The sequence below is a fragment of the Gymnodraco acuticeps genome, unplaced genomic scaffold (genome assembly GCF_902827175.1).
Source record: "Gymnodraco acuticeps unplaced genomic scaffold, fGymAcu1.1, whole genome shotgun sequence".
NCBI classification, from domain to species: Eukaryota; Metazoa; Chordata; class Actinopteri; order Perciformes; family Bathydraconidae; genus Gymnodraco; species Gymnodraco acuticeps.
The window spans coordinates 104,733-126,689 of NW_022991632.1; the positions used below are offsets into that span (position 1 = coordinate 104,733).

The 21,957-nt window shown below is 39.2% G+C and overlaps 2 protein-coding genes across 3 annotated transcripts; one reads left to right on the plus strand and one right to left on the minus strand.

Annotated features, from left to right (window-relative positions):
• Positions 1-109: 109 nt before the first annotated feature.
• On the minus strand, positions 110-20,839 carry LOC117534186 (SPRY domain-containing protein 3-like). 2 transcript variants are annotated; one of them, XM_034198327.1, is made up of 13 exons: positions 20,540-20,839; positions 19,579-19,701; positions 17,466-17,619; positions 15,180-15,326; positions 14,956-15,031; positions 11,737-11,861; positions 11,366-11,498; positions 11,058-11,246; positions 7,226-7,375; positions 3,810-3,867; positions 3,053-3,172; positions 2,827-2,957; positions 110-2,628 (listed from the first exon to the last, which is right to left on the minus strand). In XM_034198327.1, the coding sequence occupies exons 4-13, from the start codon at positions 15,305-15,307 to the stop codon at positions 2,494-2,496; spliced, it is 1,245 nt and encodes a 414-aa protein (XP_034054218.1). In that variant the 5' UTR covers positions 15,308-15,326; positions 17,466-17,619; positions 19,579-19,701; positions 20,540-20,839; the 3' UTR covers positions 110-2,493. The 2 variants fall into 2 exon arrangements, with proteins under 2 accessions (XP_034054218.1, XP_034054219.1); XM_034198328.1 differs by lacking the exon at positions 20,540-20,839 and adding an exon at positions 19,787-19,910.
• LOC117534188 (insulin-like growth factor-binding protein 6) lies at positions 18,837-21,621 on the plus strand. The gene is made up of 4 exons (XM_034198330.1): positions 18,837-19,922; positions 20,342-20,370; positions 20,458-20,577; positions 20,680-21,621. Exons 1-4 carry the CDS (start codon positions 19,607-19,609, stop codon positions 20,782-20,784), a joined length of 570 nt encoding a protein of 189 aa, XP_034054221.1. The 5' UTR covers positions 18,837-19,606; the 3' UTR covers positions 20,785-21,621.
• Positions 21,622-21,957: the final 336 nt, after the last annotated feature.

Consider the following 21,957-nt stretch of genomic DNA (forward strand, 5'->3'; position numbering starts at 1 on the left):
TATCCGTTCTGCATTTTAAAAGACATCTAAGATGATCTCATTAGCATTTTAGGTCAGTAAATGTCCAATGTCATTTATATTAAACTTGATGCAAAAGAAAAGGCCAAAGCAGGGTGTGAATATTGTTTTATTTTAAATGATTTTTGGCAGTTTACCCGATTGCTTTAAGGCAGTGTTTCTCAAACGTTTTCATACCAAGGACCACCCAACCAATAAAAAAACACTCGCGGACCACCTAACTCCACAAATATCCCAAAACACATCGTTTTTTACAAATCGCCTGAAAATGGTACAAACAAGTGGCAACATGTGCGATGAAGGTGTTTATCTGGGCTATATCATGCAATCGAAAGTGAAACTTAAGCTCGTTCCATTGCGGAGATATTCCCGCGAGAGTGCGAAAAACTTAAATAAATGTATTTCTTTCAAATGTGAAATTTTACCAATATACTCACGGACCACTAGGGGGCACTCACGGACCACCAGTGGTCCGCGGACCACACTTTGAGAAGCACTGCTTTAAGGGAAAAGAGACAAGGAGGACCATAAAAGTCAAGAAGAAATGAAAAAACATTACAGGATTTACACAAGGGCTGGACTGAGAAAGAGTGATAATAAACTTCATTCATGATTCATTAAATAAAATATAAAGTGGGGCTAAACATTAAACGTGAGTTGATGCGTCCAACAGCAGCAGACGCCCATCATTAGCTCCCATGATAAGATGACCACTAACACAAATGTGGACGATGACAATAAAAAGTGAATAACAAACACAGAACACCCCTCTACAGTACGGCTGACATAATGATGTGCAGACCGTTCCCTCGGCACACACTTAGCAGCAGTTGAGCATCACATGAGCAACAGCCTTTAAATTGTCTTGCTGACCAGGAAGATACTTCATGGATGCAATCTTTCCTTATTTATGCAACATGCATCCGATAATGTGACATTTCCAGCACTCGTATGGAATATTAAACAAGGCACTTTGCTCATTAGGTCAAGCCTTTAACAGCAGTCAGGCTTTTAGGCCTAAAGAAGTACTACATGTGTTTATTATAACCATGATATACAGCTAGTTTTAACAGCCTGTTATATTTGCATGAATAACTTCCAATTGCATCACAGAAATCAAAGTAGGTGTGCAAAATGTTGTCGCAAAAATAAAACAATAGGAACATTTAGCATTTACTTGGAGTTGGGGAGGGGATCACAAATTCTCCTTTAACAGTCTTCAATGTCAAAAAGATAAGATTTATAAGGAAAATAGGCACAGTTGTTAAAAGAAATACAGGCTTGTGACAATCAATGGTTGACTTGAACATACAGCAACATCACAAAAATAACCAGGAAAGACAAGGTATGTGAATTTGGATTTTCAAATATACCTGAGAGCAGCACATATTACAGTATGGCTTCATTTACAACATTCAAATCTCTTGAAATACCATGTTTAGTCGTGAGAGAGTTTAATAGTCTGAGACAACTTAGTTTCCCCTTAAACCCTAACGATGAGGTTCCATTGTATCCATCATTACTATGTTAACTTAGATATAGAGATCAGTTTTACTCTTGGTTTGTCGGGAGTTTAAGGTAAACCGCGAGATAAATGGGAAAAAAATGAATTTTGGTTTATTTTTTGCATCTTTTAGACACGCATGTTTCTCCTAAAGACTTTGGAGTGATTATGTCCAGCATAGGATTTGGATTACATTACATCCTGGTTAACATCATATATTAAAAGAGGACAAAAGCAAGTCATGATATTAAAACAATCCTAATTTAGAATTCAGCTTTTCAAACTGCTTCCCCCAACAGGACAATTCAACTGTTTTGGATTTAGCTTCAGCAACATGTTTGGAAATGTAATCATCCCATTATTCCTATTGCAGGTTTGCACTAAACATGGCGTAATGAGTCCATGTCAGAATATGAACTCACACGTGTAAAGCAGCAGATTTAAGTAAAGGCACTGTTCATTCAGTGCACTACTTCTTTCGTTTGGAAGACTATGTGAGCATGTCTCCCTCCCACCACTGAGTGTCAGTAACACACCGTTGATAGGAGGTACAGCAGACCTCCGGTGATGAGCAGTGTGTCTCAGCCTGCTGTCACATATCTATTGCTGATAAGAGGGTTCACTTGTTGGCTGGCATTTGCTCTGATTGGATTTTAACATTCATTCTGGTGTGACCCTTTCTTTGGCATTCTATGAACTTTATTCATAGTGATGAGAAACGTTTTCCCTATGCAAACCACTGGATTTTCTGAAAAACATGAATTATAAAAGGCACGCATGTAAAATTAACATACATTATGTTGATCATTCTTACAGCATGAGCCACAGTCACTTCTACACTGGACTCTTCAAGTCACATCTTGGAGCATTTTGATGTTGAGGTATTATTTAGTATCTGATCTCCAAAAATGTACCAGAGCTCAATTATTCGTCCATGCTCTGATTTCTCCGCAGTTTTTTCTCCTCTCTACTCAGCCACTGAGGGGGTGCAGGTCCACTTTGACCTTCTCCCCAGTGCTCATCATGCCTATGGTGGGGTACAAGCCTCCCACAGGTAAGGCCACATCCCTCCGGCCCACCACCTTTCCATTTCTGGTGAAGAACACCTGTTAAACACAAGGGGATAATATGAATATTTGTACACTTAATTTTTAAATGTATACAGTATTCTTATACTTTTTTCCTGACTGTGTTTATGTATACACCAAAGCACATTCCTTGCATGTGTAAACCTACTTGGCTTTTAACCTGGTTCTGAAGGATTTAAGAGTCCCTATTTTATAGTCTTCTTGAAATAATCTTACCGTGACCTTCCTCCCCTCCAAATCTTCTCCCTCCTCCTCCTCCTCCTCCTCTTCTTCATTGTTTGCATACAGATCATTCTGAACTTCACTGGGTTTGGGAATAACGTCAAAGTCCCAATCATCTACGTCATCTGAGAGAACCCAGACAGAGATATAGAAAGAAAGCTTATAAGAGGTCGTACATGCTGAGGCACAGTGCTTTTGGAAACATTATGAAGACTTTCACCTCCAGCGTCCAGGCTGTAGTCACGTGGAAACATGATCCCACAGCCCATGATATCCCCTTCAAAGCAGCGCGGGCCAAACGCGCCCCCGACCCCGCTGCCCTGGAACAACTTTCCATCATCTGCGAAGAACAACAGGGGCGTCGATCAGTGCTTCGTGTCACATGCGTGTGGGCGTGATACACTCAAGACACAAGACAACATCTGCCTCGGCTAACAACATCTTTCTGTTGGGTGGAGCAGTGTAAACTAATATCCGTCCATTTGTTTTCCGAGCCACTGGTCGTGCTCAGACAACTACAGACAGACAAACTCATTCTCACTCAGCCCTGCAGGCATTTGAAAGTTTCCAGTTGGTCTGACCTGCTGTGGGATGAAACCAGAGCAACAAGAGGAAACCAAGGCGAAACCCAGGGAAGAACAAACATTCAGTTGGAGCAATTACACTCACAAGTTCATTGGGAACTCTTTTCTGAAATACACTTTTTTGGCTGGTGGAAGACAGCTTTTACATATTCAATTATAACTGGCATGGCAACCAATAAATAATACATATGCAGCTTATATTATTGCCAGAAACATGAGACAAGTTGGTGCTCTTAGTGATTGCTAACCGGTAATGTGTACAGTACGAAACATAAGAAAGGATATGTAACACTTACACTGACCACAATGACAATGGCAGTTTAATACGGTTTTAATTTGAATGCAGAACTATCACATTGACGGATCGACATGCACCATCACGACGGCACTGACCTGCATGATAGGCTATAGACCCTCTGCTCCAGCCTGGATGTCTGTTTTTGGGGTAGTCCTGTGAGACAAAGGAGAAAGAGACATCTTAAGATCGATAAGCACACCCTCAAGTTTCTTTCCCTCTCTATATTTTTGTATTGAATTGGGGAGACAGACTCAAACTTCAAAACAAGATTTTGCTTCATGAATAACAAACATTGTTTGTAGCTTTTGGCATCCAGCAAATGTCAGTGTTTAGACCAGGGGTGCCCAACCAGTCGATCGCAGGGAGATTCCCAGTCGATCGCGAGATGTGTCTAAAAATAGAACAACAATATTCTGTTTTATCGTTAATGTCCTATAACATAATCTTCCTGTGCCAGAATAATGTACTTGAACGCATCAAAGCTTTGTGATTGGCCGGCGTGACCCCATGTGTCTGGGCGTGGCTGTTGGGCAGTGGGCACTATTTCGCTGATGTTGTCCGTGTCAACAGGAGTGACAGTCCGCACACACACAAGACCGCAATTATGGCTGAAGCAAAAAAGCCCAAAATATATAATTTTCACTCCGAGTGGGAGGATGATTATTTTTGTATATATTCCAATTCAAAGTCCATCTGTCTCATCTGCAATGCGAGCGTGGCTTTATCGAAGAAGGGTAATTTAGGAGCGGCATTTCAAAACAGTGCACAAACGCTACGAGACGGAATTCCCTCCTAATTCTGCCCTACGCTCCAAAAGGGGAGGGGCCTGAAAGGACAGCTAAATGCACAGCAGTCCATTTTCACCAGGCCCAACAACAAGAGCAAGGCTGCTACCATAGCATCTTATCGTGTCAGTCACGTTCTTGCGAAACACATGAAGTCTTTCAAAGACGGCGAAGTTGTGAAAGAAGCTTTCCTGGAGGCTGCCAACGTGCTTTTGGGGGACAGTAAAAATAACAGTAGCATTTCAACAGGTTTTTGATATAATAAAAACTCAAGTTAGATACCGTTATTAATCGGCTGTAAGTTTTAGTTTGTTTGAACTTATTCATTATAATTATTGTACAAAATGGTATAAGAATGCAAACTTAAATTGATTATAGTCTATTATCAATTCAGGTTAAGAAACTAGTGTTGCTTGCATCCTATTTTAAAAAGGCATTTCTTTTTATAATTTACTAAAATGCAACAAAAAAAGGGTTTGATTCTAATAATTTCGTCTTTTTTATTGCACTGTTGCAGCAGATTCCTGTGTAGCTTCAGATCTGAGTTGTCTTATTAGTAAGCCTAATTTATACTTTTGTAGCAACACTATTTTTATATAATGGCAAAGAAAGGGTTCAGAGTATTTTCTTCTTTTCCTGTGTCATATGTGGCAGCACTGTTCAATGTTTCTTGAAAACATTACCCACTGTAGTGACGTGTGAATAAACTCCAACTCTGTATCAACAACACTGTTGTGTAACTTCAGTTAAATACTTGTATGTGTGTAGATTAGAAAGAGGTAAGATAAAGGATCTGCAGTATTTTATGAAGTATTAATCGTACAAAGGTCAGTTTTATTCAAGTAGAAGTGTGTATTTACCTGGTAGTAGGCTGTCAGTAATGGCTACGCCTCTCTATTTGGACTGGTAGATCTCAGCAGACTGGCAACTTTAAAAGTAGCTCTCGGTTCAAAAAAGGTTGGGCACCCCTGGTTTAGACCTATGGTTTAGACTGAGGTGTCAGGAGGTTAGGAACCCAGGTGCAGAGAGACATGACAACTGTGCTGTGAGGTTAGTTGATAGCAATTGTGAATATAATATGTCAATATAATGTCTTTAGGTAATACATATTTTGATTGGGATATCTCAACAAAGGTATTTTTGATTATTATCTTGAGGAGTTTTACCTAATTATATTGACATATTGGACAAGCTGCAGAAAAAAATGTCATCTATTGGTTCCCTTATTAATCACTACCATAACACAGTTCATTGGGTTGGCTACCAAAGTGATTTGTAACTGAAAATTGCTCAGAGGCCCAGGCAGCTTAAATAAAACATCAATAACTGTGAGTCTGTGTTTACGGTGCAGAATCCATGCAGAACGTTGAGAAGTCTGCTCACTGCACTTGTTTATTCCCAGTAAGTGGAGAAGGAGAACATCATTTCCATTTAAGACCCCTAACCTATTCCTGTCCAGACAACTATTTGCTTCTTCAAATAGAGCTAGACACTTTGTATCTAGCTTTGGGAAAGTGTCATTTACAGAGGGATTGATGGACAAACTAAATCATCTGCGGCAACTTTCAGGGAGGGATTCTTGAATTGGATTTCCTGTAATAAAACAGATGACACCTTACAGTGAGAAGTAACCATATAAGCCCTTGAGAGAAGTGCACTGATATGATGATGAGCACAGCAACAGGTGAGATAAAGCATGAGAAGACAAGACTGAAGCAAAACCATATAATTAAATAGATAAGGTGCGTAGAAGAAAATAAGCCTTTCGCCTGGAGCAACAAAAGAGAAAAGGAATGCACTGACAGCAAATGCTTCTTCATCCACTATAAGCAACCGTTGAGCAAATTGAAAACGTGAAGCATGTGTTACCGCCATGGTTACCACGAGCCAAAGAGACACCTTTGTTTTGATTTCTGCAGCGAGAGGTAATGCTTCCCATCAGCATACTGGTGCATCTTGCATGGGTTGACGGGGGGGGGGGATACAGAACGTAACCTCAGGAATGCCCATTTGAAGGATTTACAATGCTCCTCCAAAACCGCAGACACGTTGAGAAATACACTTCATGGGAAACAATCAGCGAAATGACAAAGCTCTATTCTCCACCGAGTGTGACCAAAGGGCGCTGCGTGCACAGACGACTGGCGAGGAGTCGGAGGAAGCTTCATGTCCTTCAACAAGTCTTCTCTCAGTCCTAATTTATTTACAAAATACGGATCAGTGCTTGCCGTTATCTTTTATGATTTAATATCACCTCGTTAATTAGGATTAAACCTTTAATTGCTTAGCCTGAGGAACTCCTGCATACTTTGAATTCCTTTTTATTCTTTTCTAAAGCTGGAACAAAGCGAGCTAAGATCAGATATTCTCCTCGCATCTTTTCAATAACCTCTCATGAACCTGACTGCAGTGTTGTAGTCGACATGGTAGATTAGCATGTAAATGGAACAACCTGCTTTCTATGGAAGATCAGATGCAGGGGTAAAATGAGACAATATTTATTCAGTTGTTAGCTTTTCCTCTTTCGGTCATCCATCACTTAGACTGGAAACAGTGAGAGCAGTGGTGCACATGAGGAAACGCGATGACGCGGTGAGAGGGGGGGGGGGAGAGACGTTTTCTTTACTGACAGAAAACCAGCAGAGTGTGGGGAAAAAGTGATATGGTGTGTAAAGACATGTGATAAAGACATGTGTGATCAGTAGTGTTATGAGTGAGACTGTTACCCTGCGTGCCAGTCCCAGGGCAATGTAGCACTTCTCTCCAGGGTCTGTGATCTCCAGCTCGTAGTAGTGGAAGCGCGTGTTGAGGGGCCGCCGGGCCTGAGCCAAGCCCACGTCCACGATGCTCTTCCCCTTACCCATGTACTCCAGCAGCTGTGGAAACAACACATACAGTAACCTGCTCGGCACAGAACATCTGATCTGGAGACAGATCATCTTCTTGTGAGAGGATCAAGACCAAAAGAGCTGAAGCAAAAAAAGGGAATATTAGAGGTGGCCATAACAATGACAGCAAATCAAATCTATTGTTCCTTATTGCGCTTCTTAATGTGTAAATAAATACACTCTCTTGCCAAATTGGTTGTCACTGCATACATTATGTCTTAGCCACAATTACTATGAAGGATGATCAAATGTCAGTGTTGTGTACTCATGACTATATTCGTCTTAGAAAAAAATAAATAAAAATCATTGACTCATAAGTAATAAAGCACATCCTTGATGAATCCAATACACTTAGTTCTACAGCCTAATTTAGTCTAGTATGAACGTATGTTGGTGGCTAATGAAAGAGATACATATCTAACATAAATGCATCAATAAGCTTATTTTATGACAATTTTGTTTGTCTGTGTTACTGTACTTGTGTGACTGTTACATCATTTTTGAACAAATGGGTGATTTGCAGTGTTGTGCTAGTTACTGAAAACCAGTAACTAGTTACCATTACTAGTTACTTCATGTCAAAAGTAACTCAGTTACTTACACCCAAAAGTAATGCGTTACTGTGAAAAGTAACGTTTTAGTTTCTTGAAAAAAGGTCTCCCATTAATGCCCTTATAGCCTTCCTTTCAGTACTGTTATTGCATTGGAGAATAATACAATCTGTTGATCAACTTGACATGCATTATATGCAATCTGGATTGCATCGATATTAGCTGGCTTTCCATTTTTGTATATTCTTTCTCCAGGTAGTTGAAAAAAGTTTTCCGTCCCATATGCCGTGTGCCGCCCGGACATGCTATCATGCTAACTAGCTCCCTGAAAGCGGGTGACTCCACTGTAGCAATAGCCTGCATGTGTTCTACAACATACCGTGCAATGGCTTTATCGACTTTTCCCTGGATAACAGTCCTTTGGTTAAAATCCAGCCGCTGTTGCTTAGGTGGAGGTGGAGTGGCGTCGGCTGAGTCTCTGTGGTCTTAGCTACTAGCTTCGTCCCAGCATGTTGTTTTTGCAGATGTTTTAAGATATTTGAATTACTGGTTTGGGCAGTAGATAGGATCTTTGACCCGCCAAGACACAACTCACATTTAACTAAAACGTTATTTTCTTTGTGCTCGACAAAAGTGAAATAGTGAGAATATCTCCAGGTGGAGAAACTAGACTTGAGCTCCGCCGCCGCCACGATAGTCTTGTTAGTAAACAACACAAACACGCCCACAGCCCGTCTCCGCATGTGACACAGGAAGTATCTAAGTACATTTACTCAAGTACTTAAGTACAGTTCTCATCTCTGTTCGCCTGGCTGTTGACTATATAAAAAAACTAACGCAGTAACGGAGTAACGCACCATGTAGTAACGGTGACTGAGTTACTGAATATACAAAGTAATGCGTTAGCGTACTAGTTACTGCCAAAAGTAACGTTAGTTACTTGTAACGCGTTAGTCCCAACACTGGTGATTTGTAATAATTGTCTGTATAAGTATAATGCGATTTGATTTGTTTCACATAAAGCACCGTATCATATGTGTCACTTGTGGCCTCAATAGCTTTTGTTCACAGAGTCACAGAGGCTTGCTTTAAGCAGTGCATCTGTCCCACATAGAGAGCAGAAGTCTTGCCCCATTTAACCTCACAATCATCTGGGTCTTCTTACTATTTACATAAATAAGCGTAAACACTACCTAACTATTGTCAAGCAGGATGTTACACCAACTGTATACTTAGGCATGTCAATACAACTGGAGGAAGAATGTATTCAATTATTATAATGACTCCTGAGTTCGGCCCCGTCACTAGCTAGTGTTAGCTTGTCTGATGTGCACTGCTGCCTTCCTCTCATGCTGAAAGAGACATTAGCTACATAAGATGAAAGAACGTGTTTAATTACTCAATTATGCTGTTGCATGCAATACTTCCTGTCCTCAAAGAAAAAGGGGTCAGGATTTGGATTAGTCATCACTGACTGCTCCAAACTGTTTGGGTAAGGAAAGCCAAGAAGATAACATTACTGTTTACTACAAGCAGCAGAGGATAACATCAACAGCAGGAAAACTGGGTCAATTTCCAGAGTGACCTTCTCAAATGTTATCAGAGCAGTAGCTGAACACAAGGGAACGCAATACAACTGGCTGAAGATAAAAAGCTAGGAAACATATTTGAGAGTCGAGGGCCAACATCTAATTACTACCATGGTTATCGATTAGCAACGTTAAACTCACTCCTCTATCATTTAGAAGCAGCAGGCTCCTTGGAAAGAGGACATTCAGATTGCTTGTGTCCTCTTAATCTCTTTCTGGCAGTCAGCACAGCCTCGTGAGGTACACAGGCGCTCCAGTGCATATGCAAGTAGATGAAGAAACCCAGAAACAGAGATTGTTTGATAATAGAAACACATCAAACTGTAATCCAAAAACTTAAACGTCACAATTAAAACATCAAAGCAAACAGCTCTGACTCTCAGGAGCTATTCCACAGAAAAGCACCAATCCGTCTTTATTAATAACCCTTTTCATTTGTGTCCTGACAGCTTTCCTGTGTAATTGATGCGCTGCAGGGGAGCTCAGCCCTGCATTCATACAGGACAGGGCCACATTGGTACTAATAAAGGATCATTAAATGTGCGGGTGGCATAAAGGTACTGCCTGAAGGCTAGTGAGCCGCGAGCCCCTCCCATCCTATTCAGGTTTTGTGCGTAATATGTCCTGAGTCAGACACAAACACTGCAGGCCTGCCGTCACAGGGAGGGTGGAGTCCCCCGCAGAGAGACCGGGAGGTTGGAGTCCCCCGCAGAGAGACCGGGAGGGTGGAGTCCCCCGCAGAGAGACAGGGAGGGTGGAGTCCCCCGCAGAGAGACAGGGAGAAACAAACAGTGAATACTGTATCTGCTGTTCCTCTTATCAGGTATCTAGCAAAAGATAATTATTACGTCTATTTCTATATTGATTATCTGAGACTTAAGGGTTTGTCATCTAGGTGTTTGCACTTTGCCTTATTGATCGTAAATATGGACAATCCTTTTTAGTGTTATTTAAATAAACCAACCATTTTGAATAGAGTCAAGTGAATAGACAGCGTTGGACTTGGTACATCTGTGTGTCTCGGGTCCTGGACATGATGGCCAGAGAAACACTTACCTCTCCAAAAGCAACGTTGCACTTACCACAGCACACATTTATTTTATTCGTTTATTTACATGTTTTTGCATCATTCATACTTACCAAACATGTCATTAGCACTACCCCGCTTGCACTGACTGAACCATAAACACTTTCATTATTGTTACTGTACATAAAAAGTAACTGTCCATGTCTTTTATACTGTTTTATTGTTTGTACATTACGCCTACTATTACATTCTCTAACTCCACTTATCCTATGTTAGTACATATTTAAAGATTTAAATGTATGAAATCTGTATATTGCTATTTATAACATCACTCATGTTGTAGTGCTTACATATTTCAGTAATGAATACATTAGTAAACGCACTTCTGGCAAGAAGATATGTGTTTTAAATTGCCCTGTTCCTGTGCTCGTATGTCACTGAGTGGCAGACCTGCTCACAGTAGAAATGATAAAAATGATGTCAATTTTCTCAGCAACACTTACCGTGCCGGTCACCTTGACGTCATGGAGACGGCTCCAGTCCTCTTCATGACTATCCACAATCATCTGCCCATCATCCTCCTCCACCCCCCACTCAGCGTTCAGGTCCAGCAGAACTTCTTCCCCCAAAGAGTGCATCCCCACAGCGGGGTAAAAAGCCTCAGGAGAGGCTGGGATCTCCACACTGCCGACCTAGGCACACAGGCACAAACAGTTTTAGCTTTGAACTCTGAATACATTAATATATAAATGTGTAACGGCTGAATACATTCTGTATGAGGGGAATCATTCCAGGGTGAAGTAGCACTTACCTCTTTGCCATTCTTTGTAAAAAACACAGTGAGCTGTCCATCATCAGAGTCCAGAGATACGCCACAGCCGATTCTGTCTCCTCTGCAGCATTTTGGACCAAACTGCTGTCCTACAGTGTTGCCATTGTACAATCTGCGGAAAGACAAGAAGGGAAGGCTCAAGAGTTTCAGATGTTGCCAATTTAGAGACTAGAAAACCAGAAATACGTATTTAATATTTCATCAGATGCAGTGATACAATGTTTTTTAAATATTGCAATAGTCAGATGTATCAACATTTCCCTACTCCTAATAAAAATGACCAGCCATTATATTATTTCCTAGAATAAAGTCCACCTGTATAATAAGAACAAATGTGTAATATCACATACTTGCCGTCATCAGCATGAAAGGCCACAGAGTGGGGGAGCCAGCCCGGCTGATGGTCCAGCTTGTAGAGCTGAGGCACCAAGCCCACCGCGATCATTCCCCTCACTCCTGTGTCGACGATGGTCACCTGAACACACCACAGGTTGAATTATCTCAGAGAAACTGCAGTTAAAAATCACACTTCCCGAGGTGGTTTGATTCTTGTTAGGGACTCCAAAAAAACAGATTATCTTGAGGATGCGCCAATTTACCTTCTCAATGATGTGAGGGGTCGTACACATTGTTCTTACACATATTAGGACGTCAATCATGAATTCAAAAGCAGCTCTTTTTACATCCAAAACAACAGGTCATGAACTACTGGTTACACATAATGTGTGGGAGGCTGTTTCTATTGTGCATAAGCAGAGCAAACCTTGTTAAGCCAGAAGAAAAGGACTGAGGAGGAGTATGAAGGGAGGGTGGAGGACGCAGATTATTTTCTTTCTTTTTTTGATCAGACATCTTCTTTCTTTGTATTTCTTTTGTTAGATGTGGTCATACAGTATCGGTGATTCAGCCAATGAAATACAAATTTAGAAACATGCACAGAACGTGTATCTTATGTTCACAAATAAACAGATAAAGTCATCCTGTTTATTAAGCTAATACGGCATTTGATTGTAAAAAACAAGACTAAGAGCTGAATCTTGATCATTGAGCTAAATGCTAATTCTAGCAGGCTCTTAATGAAAGGGCTACGCTGCTGGTATAACGATGAATAAGCAAATATACTCTTTCTAACACACTTAAGTACAGGTAAGGCTGATGGGAGACAAATATATTTGTGATGCCGGTGCTGCTAATGGTGTCGGGGGTTCCCCAAAGCCAGAAGAAATTATTCTCTGCAGACCAATGGTGTGCGTTTAAAATAGAATTACAATCCATCCCATAGTTGTTGAGACATCTCAGTTAAAGTGGTGAACTGACTACCTCCTAGTTGTATACACATTATGGAAGGAGGCAACTTAAGGGTTACAAAATGTCCACTTGGCTGCTTCGTATATATGCTAGAAATGCTTTCGGTTTCTGCTCCTTCAGCACACCCCGAGACAACTTGCTGTTGAGTTAGCATGACTTCTCTTTTTATATCATGTAATTTCCAAGTCAACTTAAAATGATATGGCCTCTCAAAAACGGCATGTTTGTTCAAAGTGAAAACCCTGAAGTAAAGAGCTGGCCTTAAGCATTGTTATCATAACTGAATAGTGGCCACATGACCTCCTCCCTGGGGAGCCGGACATCGGAGCGCTGCTGGACAGGGCAAAGAGCAGAGGAAACGTTGAAGTTCTTTCCCAGATGAACATGCAGCCGAACCCTAAAATCTACCCTCAGATCTACCAGCAACTTCTTAACTATGATTTATTAGCTTCTATATCCATTTACGCAGAAAGCTTTTCCCTCCTCCTACGTGACTCCCACAAAGTGAGTCACAATGATGTAGAATATGCAAGAATAAAGGCTGAGTGGGCTAGTTAGTGCTTCACTACACGTCAGACCGGGGCAGGATGTGTTTGTGTGTTGGGCAAGTTTCAACGTGGTTTATCCTGAGAAACAGTCACTGTGCTGGGCTGTTTTTGAACTATAGTGTCTAGACTATCAACATTCGCAAAAAAACACAGCACAGGATTTGTAAAGAGCTGCATATTATTTTGGCTTTGTGAAACCAGTTTGTCAGGGTCCCACGTATAGGATGAAGGCGGTACATCCAGCAAGTCACCTAGCTACCATCACTGACTCATATATACAAATATATGTATGAAGCAGCTGTGTTAGTTAGTACTGACACTTCATACTGGCTGACGCTGCTTACAAATAACAATCTGCCCCCAGGTGACTAAGACTTGTTGATAGCATTCAGCACAATATCCTGCATGCAGCCATTAAGTAAATATTTTCATATTGAAACAAGTCAGCTATAAACAGAGGCTTACAGGTCAAAGATGTTTAAACTTACATTATCTTAATTAGCTACAGCTAGAAAGATCTGCCAGCATCAGCTGTACTGTTTATTCCGCCTTCAGAATCGATTGTTTCAGACTAGAGACATGACGGATGTTTTTGTCTGCCTCCGTCTGAATTCAAGGAATGGTCTTTTAAAACATGTACATAGAGTTTCAAGTTCAAAACATGCCCTTATGATCATTGTGAATGAGATATGTCATGCGTAGGTGATAGGGCTGCACGATTTTGGGAAATAAATCTAATTGCGATTTTTCTGACAAATATTGCGATTGCTATCATGGGCCACTTCTGATTGGTTAACAATGGGTGGTACATGTGGAGCAGAGCACTTCTGATTGGTGTGGATGACTGACAAACAAATAAAATCGCATCATTTAAAATCGCGATTTCGATTTAAAATCGATTTTTCGTTCAGCCCTAGTAGGTGAAGAGCTTGAAGGCAAGTGTGTAGGGCTTAGAACACCCTCTGTATGAAGTGAAACTATGTTACTGAACTTACAGCAGAAAAACAGAGCATGAAATGTGGCTGATGAATCAATGTACTGAATATCTGGATGACTAAAACTCTTTCTGCTTGGTCTCCTCTTTGATCTAAACATATATTGTTGTCTCTTCACAGTCACAAAGGTTTTACAATTACAATGATGTGATTAAAATACATGCACATTGTGAGTTGACTGAACAGTGTGTCATTAAAGTGTTTGAAGAAGTTCACGATGCACAGCTTAATGCTCCTGACTTTGGGGTAAATGGTTTTGGCACACATTTCACTCCTGGTGTGAGTGTAGAAAGAGCTTTCAAGTGACGCAACACATGTGTTTCCAATATGAAAAACGTTGTTTCTCATGAACAATGCTGTTCCAAGGAGTTATTGAGAATTATTTTACGGTAAGGCTCATTAAGATGAAAGAAAGCAGTCAGACACAATTTGCTGCCAACTCTCCTGTTATCAACACAAAACAAGGGCTGTGTCCTAAAACTATTGTAAAAAATGTATGCTGCATAAATATGTATCTTCTTCACTGCTGTGACAGTTTCTGTACAACAATGTTGAATGCACTTTCTAGTCCCAGGAAATGAAATGCTGACAGTTTCTAACACACTGCAATGTTTTTACCAACAAAATTACATTTATTTTTGTTTTGAAATCTATTTGAGCTAAACCCAACATCATGTGGAAGAGCTAAAGTCATGTAAGACACAATGTGAAGCCTTACTTCAAAATAGCGATTTCTTCTGGACAATGGCCTGGCCGCCACAAAACAGCCAACTTCATCTGAATTCCCATGATACCTACGAAGAAAAAAAAAATCTTAACTTGCAAAATGCAAACAAAGTGTGATGCTGATTCAGCAAACAAAGGAAAAGCTCTGGCATCAAATATGGAACTAAAACACAAACATATTCTGTGTCTCACACACTTGGTACTCATCACTGTTACCTGAGTATGTCTCCGTCTCTCAGCATCCTTTTGAGTCGCTCCCGGTAACGCACCGCTCGCACATCACGAATTTCTCGAATTCGCCTCCTCCAGTTCAGAAAGCGATAATGAAGGTTTATGTCGTCCATGTCTGAAAATCATTACAAACTGGCACACAGAAAAACAAATCAAAAGAGGTTTTACTGATTTAGAGAACATTATTACAAAAGCAGCCCGAGTAAGATTAGTGTTTTTCATTGTTGAAAAATCTGGACTGAAAAAACTGAAACGTTGACTTTAATTAAATGTATTATGTCAACAAATTAGGGCTGCTCAATTAAATCGTATTTTAATCGCAATTACGATTTTGGCTTGCAACGATTATGAAAACAACATAATCGAAATAAAACGATTATTCTTCTTCTTTTTTTTTGGTTTTTCAGTTGAATTTTACGTAAAGTTCAGGGTAATCAACTGTTAAAAACATACTGTTCAATTTTTCTTCTTTCAATAAATGGATGTTTTCAAAGTAAATGAATAATCGTTTTTAATAATCGTGATATCAATTATTGACCCAAATAATCGAGATTATGATTTTTGCCATAATCGAGCAGCCCTACAACAAATGTCACATAACTGTATTTGGTTGGTTGAAACCAATACAATTAAGTTGAAGCTATTTGAACTTTAGATAATTGCTATATATATGATATTATTCAATTTGTTCAGTGTGTTGATTATTTGATTAGATAGTAGTCTATAAAATGTCCGAAAATTATGAAAAGAGTAAATGTATAATGGAATTAGTTGGCTAATAATTTTATAGTCGACAATTTGCCTTTTTATCTTTGCAGCTCTAAACATTAGATATTTGCATAAAGAAAAGTTAAGTAGGCAATTTGTGCCTCAAGTTCTTTTTGTGACACAAACAAATCACCGACGTTTGTTCAGTGAATTGTTATAGCCACAGAAGCTTGTCAGGAACAGGGATAGCTTTAAGACAAACAGCACAGGTCCTCCTTAAAACCAAAGAAAATCCTTTAACCACAACATGATTATCACTGTTGCCTGACAACGTTGGTCCTCAGGCCAAACCTTGCCTGTGACGAGTTGATGTGTTTGTGTTTTTCCATTTCCATTTAATCCCACATTCCAGAGACAAGCAAAGGCCTGGACAGTGATTGTACACTGCCAACAGGCACGAACGGGAATCCCTTGTTTGTATTAGCCCTATGATGGTCAGGTGTCTCCCTTGGGTGTCTTCCACCCCATATGAACTCCAACTGACTCAAGTATAGACTGGCTCCCAGCACTTTGGTAGCTGGGTGGTTAAAGCCACATAACCGTAAAGTCTTAGGTTTTCTACTCTCTACACCCATTTCTACTTTGTCATCTGTCAAATAAATGCAATAAACCCTAAAAATGATCTTTAAAAAAAGGATGAAGGATAAACTGGCTTATCTGCTAATGCTTGAGTAAAAGCAAAACTATGACTCAGTGTTTCTGGTCCTTTTCTCTCAGAAAAACAGCAAACCTGTTTTCCAACACTTGATAATGTAGGACTGCAAACAGAGATTAGATTAATTTAATACCTAATCCTTTAAGAATGAAATTAATCTAACTATTAGTTTCACAATGTATCATCATTTAGTCAATAAAGGCCAACAAAATAGACCATCCCTTTAAACATTAAAACAAGAAAAAAAAAGAGGATATAATACATTTGAAGATAATTTTTCTGTCCATCAACTAATCACTTTACCCATCAGCTCAACGCTGGAGCATTTATTATGGTATGCTTTGTTTGACCTTTTTAATTATTATTTAAATGCAAAAGATGTTTTCGCTGGTTATTCATAGACTGTATATTATATTATGACGGTAGTATGGTAGGAGACTGTAGTATTATAAAGACTGACGTAAGTAGTCAAGTAGTTTCGGTGCTTTAAAAAAATGTCGGTTCCTTGAAATAATGGCCTTCATCTTTTCAAAACAAGTTCACAGCCATAACAACATATTTATAATATAGTGTAGGATCCAACTGATATTATATTTTTGTAAAATAAACTAATATGCTAGCGATCACCTTATATTTTTATTTGTAACGTGTAAACTTCTCTGATGTTTTGTTTTACGAGTCGACCCTAAACGCAGCATTGTATTTCCTAAACTACAGACAGGACTCGGTTGGCCGGCTAGCTGCTTTCAGCGGTACGACGTTAAGGCTAATAAGGTACTGTAAACAGGACTATATCTCAGGTTAAACACAAGGTATTCACACCCGCTTTGTTTCATGTTGTTCCTTACTGTTTTATAACTTGTAATGCGTCGTCCTTCGGGTTTTCTTCCAATTTTAAGGAGGTGAAGTCTGTCACTTTATGTCCAACCTGCGCCGTCGGAAGTCCCGCCCTCTCAACCAATCACATCACAGCATACACACAGTGTGTCCTTAACCTGTGAACTGCCGTGTGTTTTTGTAGTCTTTCAAAAGGTTGTACAGATTGTGTTTAACATGATTTACACGAACATTACACACACAACTTGAAAGAAAAAACGTACTAAAAAGAGGCACCTGTACCACATTGTTTTCTTTTCCTATAGGTATCCCACTGTTTTTTAAAACAAATAACAATGTATCTGTTAGTCTCTATACGGAGTATTTACAGTCATATGTAATGAAGAATTGTATACTTTTAGAAAGGCAAGAATCACAGAGTAGCCAAAGTTGTTATCTTTAGATAAAATAACGAGGATTGAAAATATTCGTTATATATATCGTTAAACATTTCCACATATCCCTTTTGACTGATACCGAGTTCACAGATACAGTTGTGCAAGTGTGAAAGAAAGGGATTGTTTTCTACTTTGCTAAAAGTGATGCAATGTGGCAATTTTATTAGATTTTTTTCCTTCAATTGTTTGTTGTGATAATGATATTAATCCTAAAAAGAAATTAAAAAAAATTAATCAATACATTTTCACATTTTTTTATTAAGAAGCTGCTACAAAAGCTTCATAACAATTTGGATTGTGTTCTTTTTGCCAAAAAAATCCACAATACCTTATCAAATTAATGAAAATCCATGAATTCATAAACCCATACCTAATACATCCAAACACAGTAAGGGACAGAGAGAGAAAATGTGTTGTTTCACAGTGTTATTATATTTTCACATCAAGTAGTCTAACGTGTACTTTAAGTGACATTTATGACAAGTTCTGAGATTGTGTCTTCTAATTAATCTGTTTGTGACTCAGAAGAATTTGCAGGGTGGGACTTTTTGCTCATGGCCATTAATGCCTTAGTCATCCAGCATTGAGTGGCACTCCTTCAGCCTCTCTGTGTGTCGGCCCTTTCCTCTCAATCTGTAGCCCTGCCGTCACAGACTGTCAACACGCTCTAGGTTTGTTTAGTGGTTGCTATTTAAAGTCAAAACAAAACAAGAATGAACATTTTGAACAACTAAATACTTAACACTGCTTAAATTATTCATTTCCCCCCAGTAGGTTTAGTCATGATTTGTGTTTTTTGTACTGAATTTATATGCATTTTAAATAATGTATAATGTTGAGTCACAATAATCATGAACTGTAAATAATATTTATTAGTGTTAAGGTGGAGCTAGGTTTGCATTGTCATACTCCCCTTATAGGTTTTGTATATCAAATATACAGCGTTAATATATAAAATAACTTTTCCTTTTGTGTATAAATATATGAAAAAAGTACTTTATTTACTTGAGAAATGTACAACTGTAAAATTACAGTGAAGACAGTGCTTGAATAAATGCTGATGGCTTAGCTTCTTTATTTTATTTTGTGCTTTTCCTTGAGGTAATTTCAACTACAGCTACTGGTGGTATTACATTGCATACATGCAGGTTACATAATTCAAATTGATGTTTGTTTTTTATGATGAAAAGCAATGATTTAAAAGCCTAAACGGATAATTTCTCATCTGCTGAGCTGTGATTGGTTGGTTACATAAAAGTGTCTCCTCGGTTAATAAATTATCCTCTCAGTGGGGAGCAGGCAGAGTAATGGAGTAGCATACATAGCAAACACTTGTGATTTATGTGGTTTTAGAAACACATTACTATCCTGCAGGATGACAGACAACAAATGGTATGAGCATGCGTGAGTGAGTTTTGGATACAAGGAAACGGGGTGTGCTCAGCTGTGTGAAAACAAGAGGGAAAACTAACATTCTCCATCACGTACCCTCCCATACCTTTTCCCACTGGTTTCGACTCTTTAAAAGCTGCTGCCAGTGTTGTCTCTCAGCCTCATTATCACTTTGCCTGAGCTTGAGGGAATTACTATCCAGCTTTCTAAACACAGGCACACTTCAGAGGGATTACTTTAGGATAGAGAGGGATCAAAAGTCCTGATACAACGAGTACATTTGTAGGACTGTTACCTTATTGGTGGACAACTTCCAGTGTGATATGCTTCTGTGTTTAAACATCCTGTTGCTGCTACTCCTCCAGCCGGCTCTGTCGTCCCCAGTGCAACTGACCACCCCGTCCAGAGGATGTGCCACCTGCAAATCAAAGTCCACACAGCGTCAGCCGGTCGTAGCTTTAAATGCCACCGCTCTGGCCATCGGAGAAGCATGTGGGGTTTACACTCTCAGCTGCGCCCAAGGTCTGCGTTGTGCCCCTTCAGAGGATGAGGCGAGGCCCCTCCGTGCCCTGCTGGAAGGCAGGGGGGTCTGCAGTAACGCCAGCAGCACCAGCCCGACTGAAAGTGTCCCAACAGTAGGTAAGACGAGATTCAAGAAAGTGAGGTTCATGGTGTATGGGTTTCACCAACACTGACCATTTGCTGATTAGTTCGTCAGGATTTGACACAAATGATCAACAAGTGAGCATTCAGTAAATTCCTGTGAAGAGTTAAGAGTGGAGTGACGAGGACATTTGAACAGAAAAACATGTTTTTACACAACGAGTTTCAGCAAAGGAGATGTTTTTATGGCTCAAAGGTCGCAGTATAACTAATGATTCTCAAGATGGGTTTTACTTCATCTAATAGTAATTTTAGTATAATTATTGCTATTAGATAACTGTGAGTAAAGTGCATTCAAGTTGTTAAGTAGTGGAGAATGGAATGACTGTTGTTTGATTAAAGTGTTTACTTAAGAAGTGATCAAGGCTAAATGTGTTGTCTCTACTTGATCCTAGCTCCAGCATCTACTGAGGATCCGGATGAGGTAACAACATCATTTTTACTGATTGACCTAAAGAATGCTGAGACATGAATTCAGTCAGGCACTCACATGTGTTTTCAACTCTTACAGCATCCATGTCGTAAATCTATAACTACACTTATCGAAGGTCATGATGCCCACGTATTTAAGAAGGATGATTATATCTACATACCCAACTGTGACAAGCGTGGTTTCTTCAGAAAGAAGCAGGTGAGTTTGCAAAACAAGAGGAATAATAAAAAGCCTTTCCTACAGATGTGTGGTTGTATTCCCAGCTGAAAAACTATATTTCTGTTTGCTCTGTTTGAGCAGTGTATGTCATCTCAACCTAAGCAACGTCGCAAGTGCTGGTGTGTGGATCAGAAGGGTGTGGAAGTCCCCTCAAAAACGAAACAGAAGGGCCCCCTGAGTTGTTGAATGGCATAAAGTCCACAATAATGAAACCCAGGAGGCTGAAGCTTTATTGCTAAGGCGAGATAAAGATGAAGGAACACCAAACAGAGGAATTTCATCAGAGTCTCACATTTCATTCTCCACCAGAAACAGCTCTCCACCAATGAAAAGCTGTTTCCAAATCTGGTGTAACTTTGTCTCCTTGCGCCCTCTACTGTACATATTAGGACCGTTTTAATTAGACATTCCTTTCATTTCTGCTTATGTGAGATTTAGATCAAATCTATATTTACATGTTAAATTATCCATCCATTATGTTAGTTGCAAAAATGCCCCCCACGGTTTGAGCGACACATATTTGTGTATAACATTTTAGCTTCATTAATATTTCGAGCCATCAAACATTATCAGGAAAAAAAACGTTTGTAATAATGTTTTATATTTGTATATATTCTCAGTATTTGTTTTTACTTTGAAACCACTGTAATTGTATTACTGTAATTACTGTATGTAATCCTATTTATGTTGCTTTGAATATGATATTCTATTTATATTAATATATCTAGTAATTAGATAATTAGACTAGAACAAGTCATTTATCAGTGGTTGCCCATTAAAGCAGACACTTAAGGTATTATTTTAAACAAAACGTGTGTTTTTATTATAGAATTAGATGGGCATTATTATTATGCTTTTTTGGCTTTCATGAAGAAAACGTGCCTCGAACAATAAGAGGAGGTGTGTTTAAGAAAGGTTCAAACTGACACTGATGGGCACTATTGCAAACACGCCCACAAGACACTCTATGTATGCTTTGTGGATTTTGTGCATTTAAATAATAAAACATACAAGTCATGCAAACATGTCTGTTATTGAACATAAAGGAGTTTGAAGGTAGAACAAACCCAATGAACTAATGTATCAATATTGGATTGATGATTTACTACAATAAAACAATTTGACAGTTTATTATCTTCTTACTAGCAACAATATGTTGGTTAGGCAAAATGTTGGCATAAATTACACTTGCGAAACATCAAAATTGAAATAACTGCATATGTTTCCATATCATTAACTAAGGTGTTTAGTATCTTAGTTAAAGCATTACGTTTTTGTTAAGACAATTATACTGAAAGGTGTTTTATTTTATCAACCTCATCTAGATGAATGGAGTTTAATAACATAGTTTATAAACCT

Excerpts from the sequence above, each read along its gene's own strand:
- LOC117534186 (XM_034198327.1), bottom strand. The coding sequence starts at position 15,307 with ATGGACGACATAAACCTTCATTATCGCTTTCTGAACTGGAGGAGGCGA. Across the intron at positions 11,499-11,736 it reads TTTCATGCTGATGACGGCAA|ATTGTACAATGGCAACACTG; the intron begins GTATGTGATATT and ends GTCTTTCCGCAG. Across the intron at positions 11,247-11,365 it reads TTACAAAGAATGGCAAAGAG|GTCGGCAGTGTGGAGATCCC; the intron begins GTAAGTGCTACT and ends CTGTGTGCCTAG.
- LOC117534188 (XM_034198330.1), top strand. The coding sequence starts at position 19,607 with ATGCTTCTGTGTTTAAACATCCTGTTGCTGCTACTCCTCCAGCCGGCT. Across the intron at positions 20,371-20,457 it reads CTACTGAGGATCCGGATGAG|CATCCATGTCGTAAATCTAT; the intron begins GTAACAACATCA and ends CAACTCTTACAG. Across the intron at positions 20,578-20,679 it reads GTTTCTTCAGAAAGAAGCAG|TGTATGTCATCTCAACCTAA; the intron begins GTGAGTTTGCAA and ends CTGTTTGAGCAG.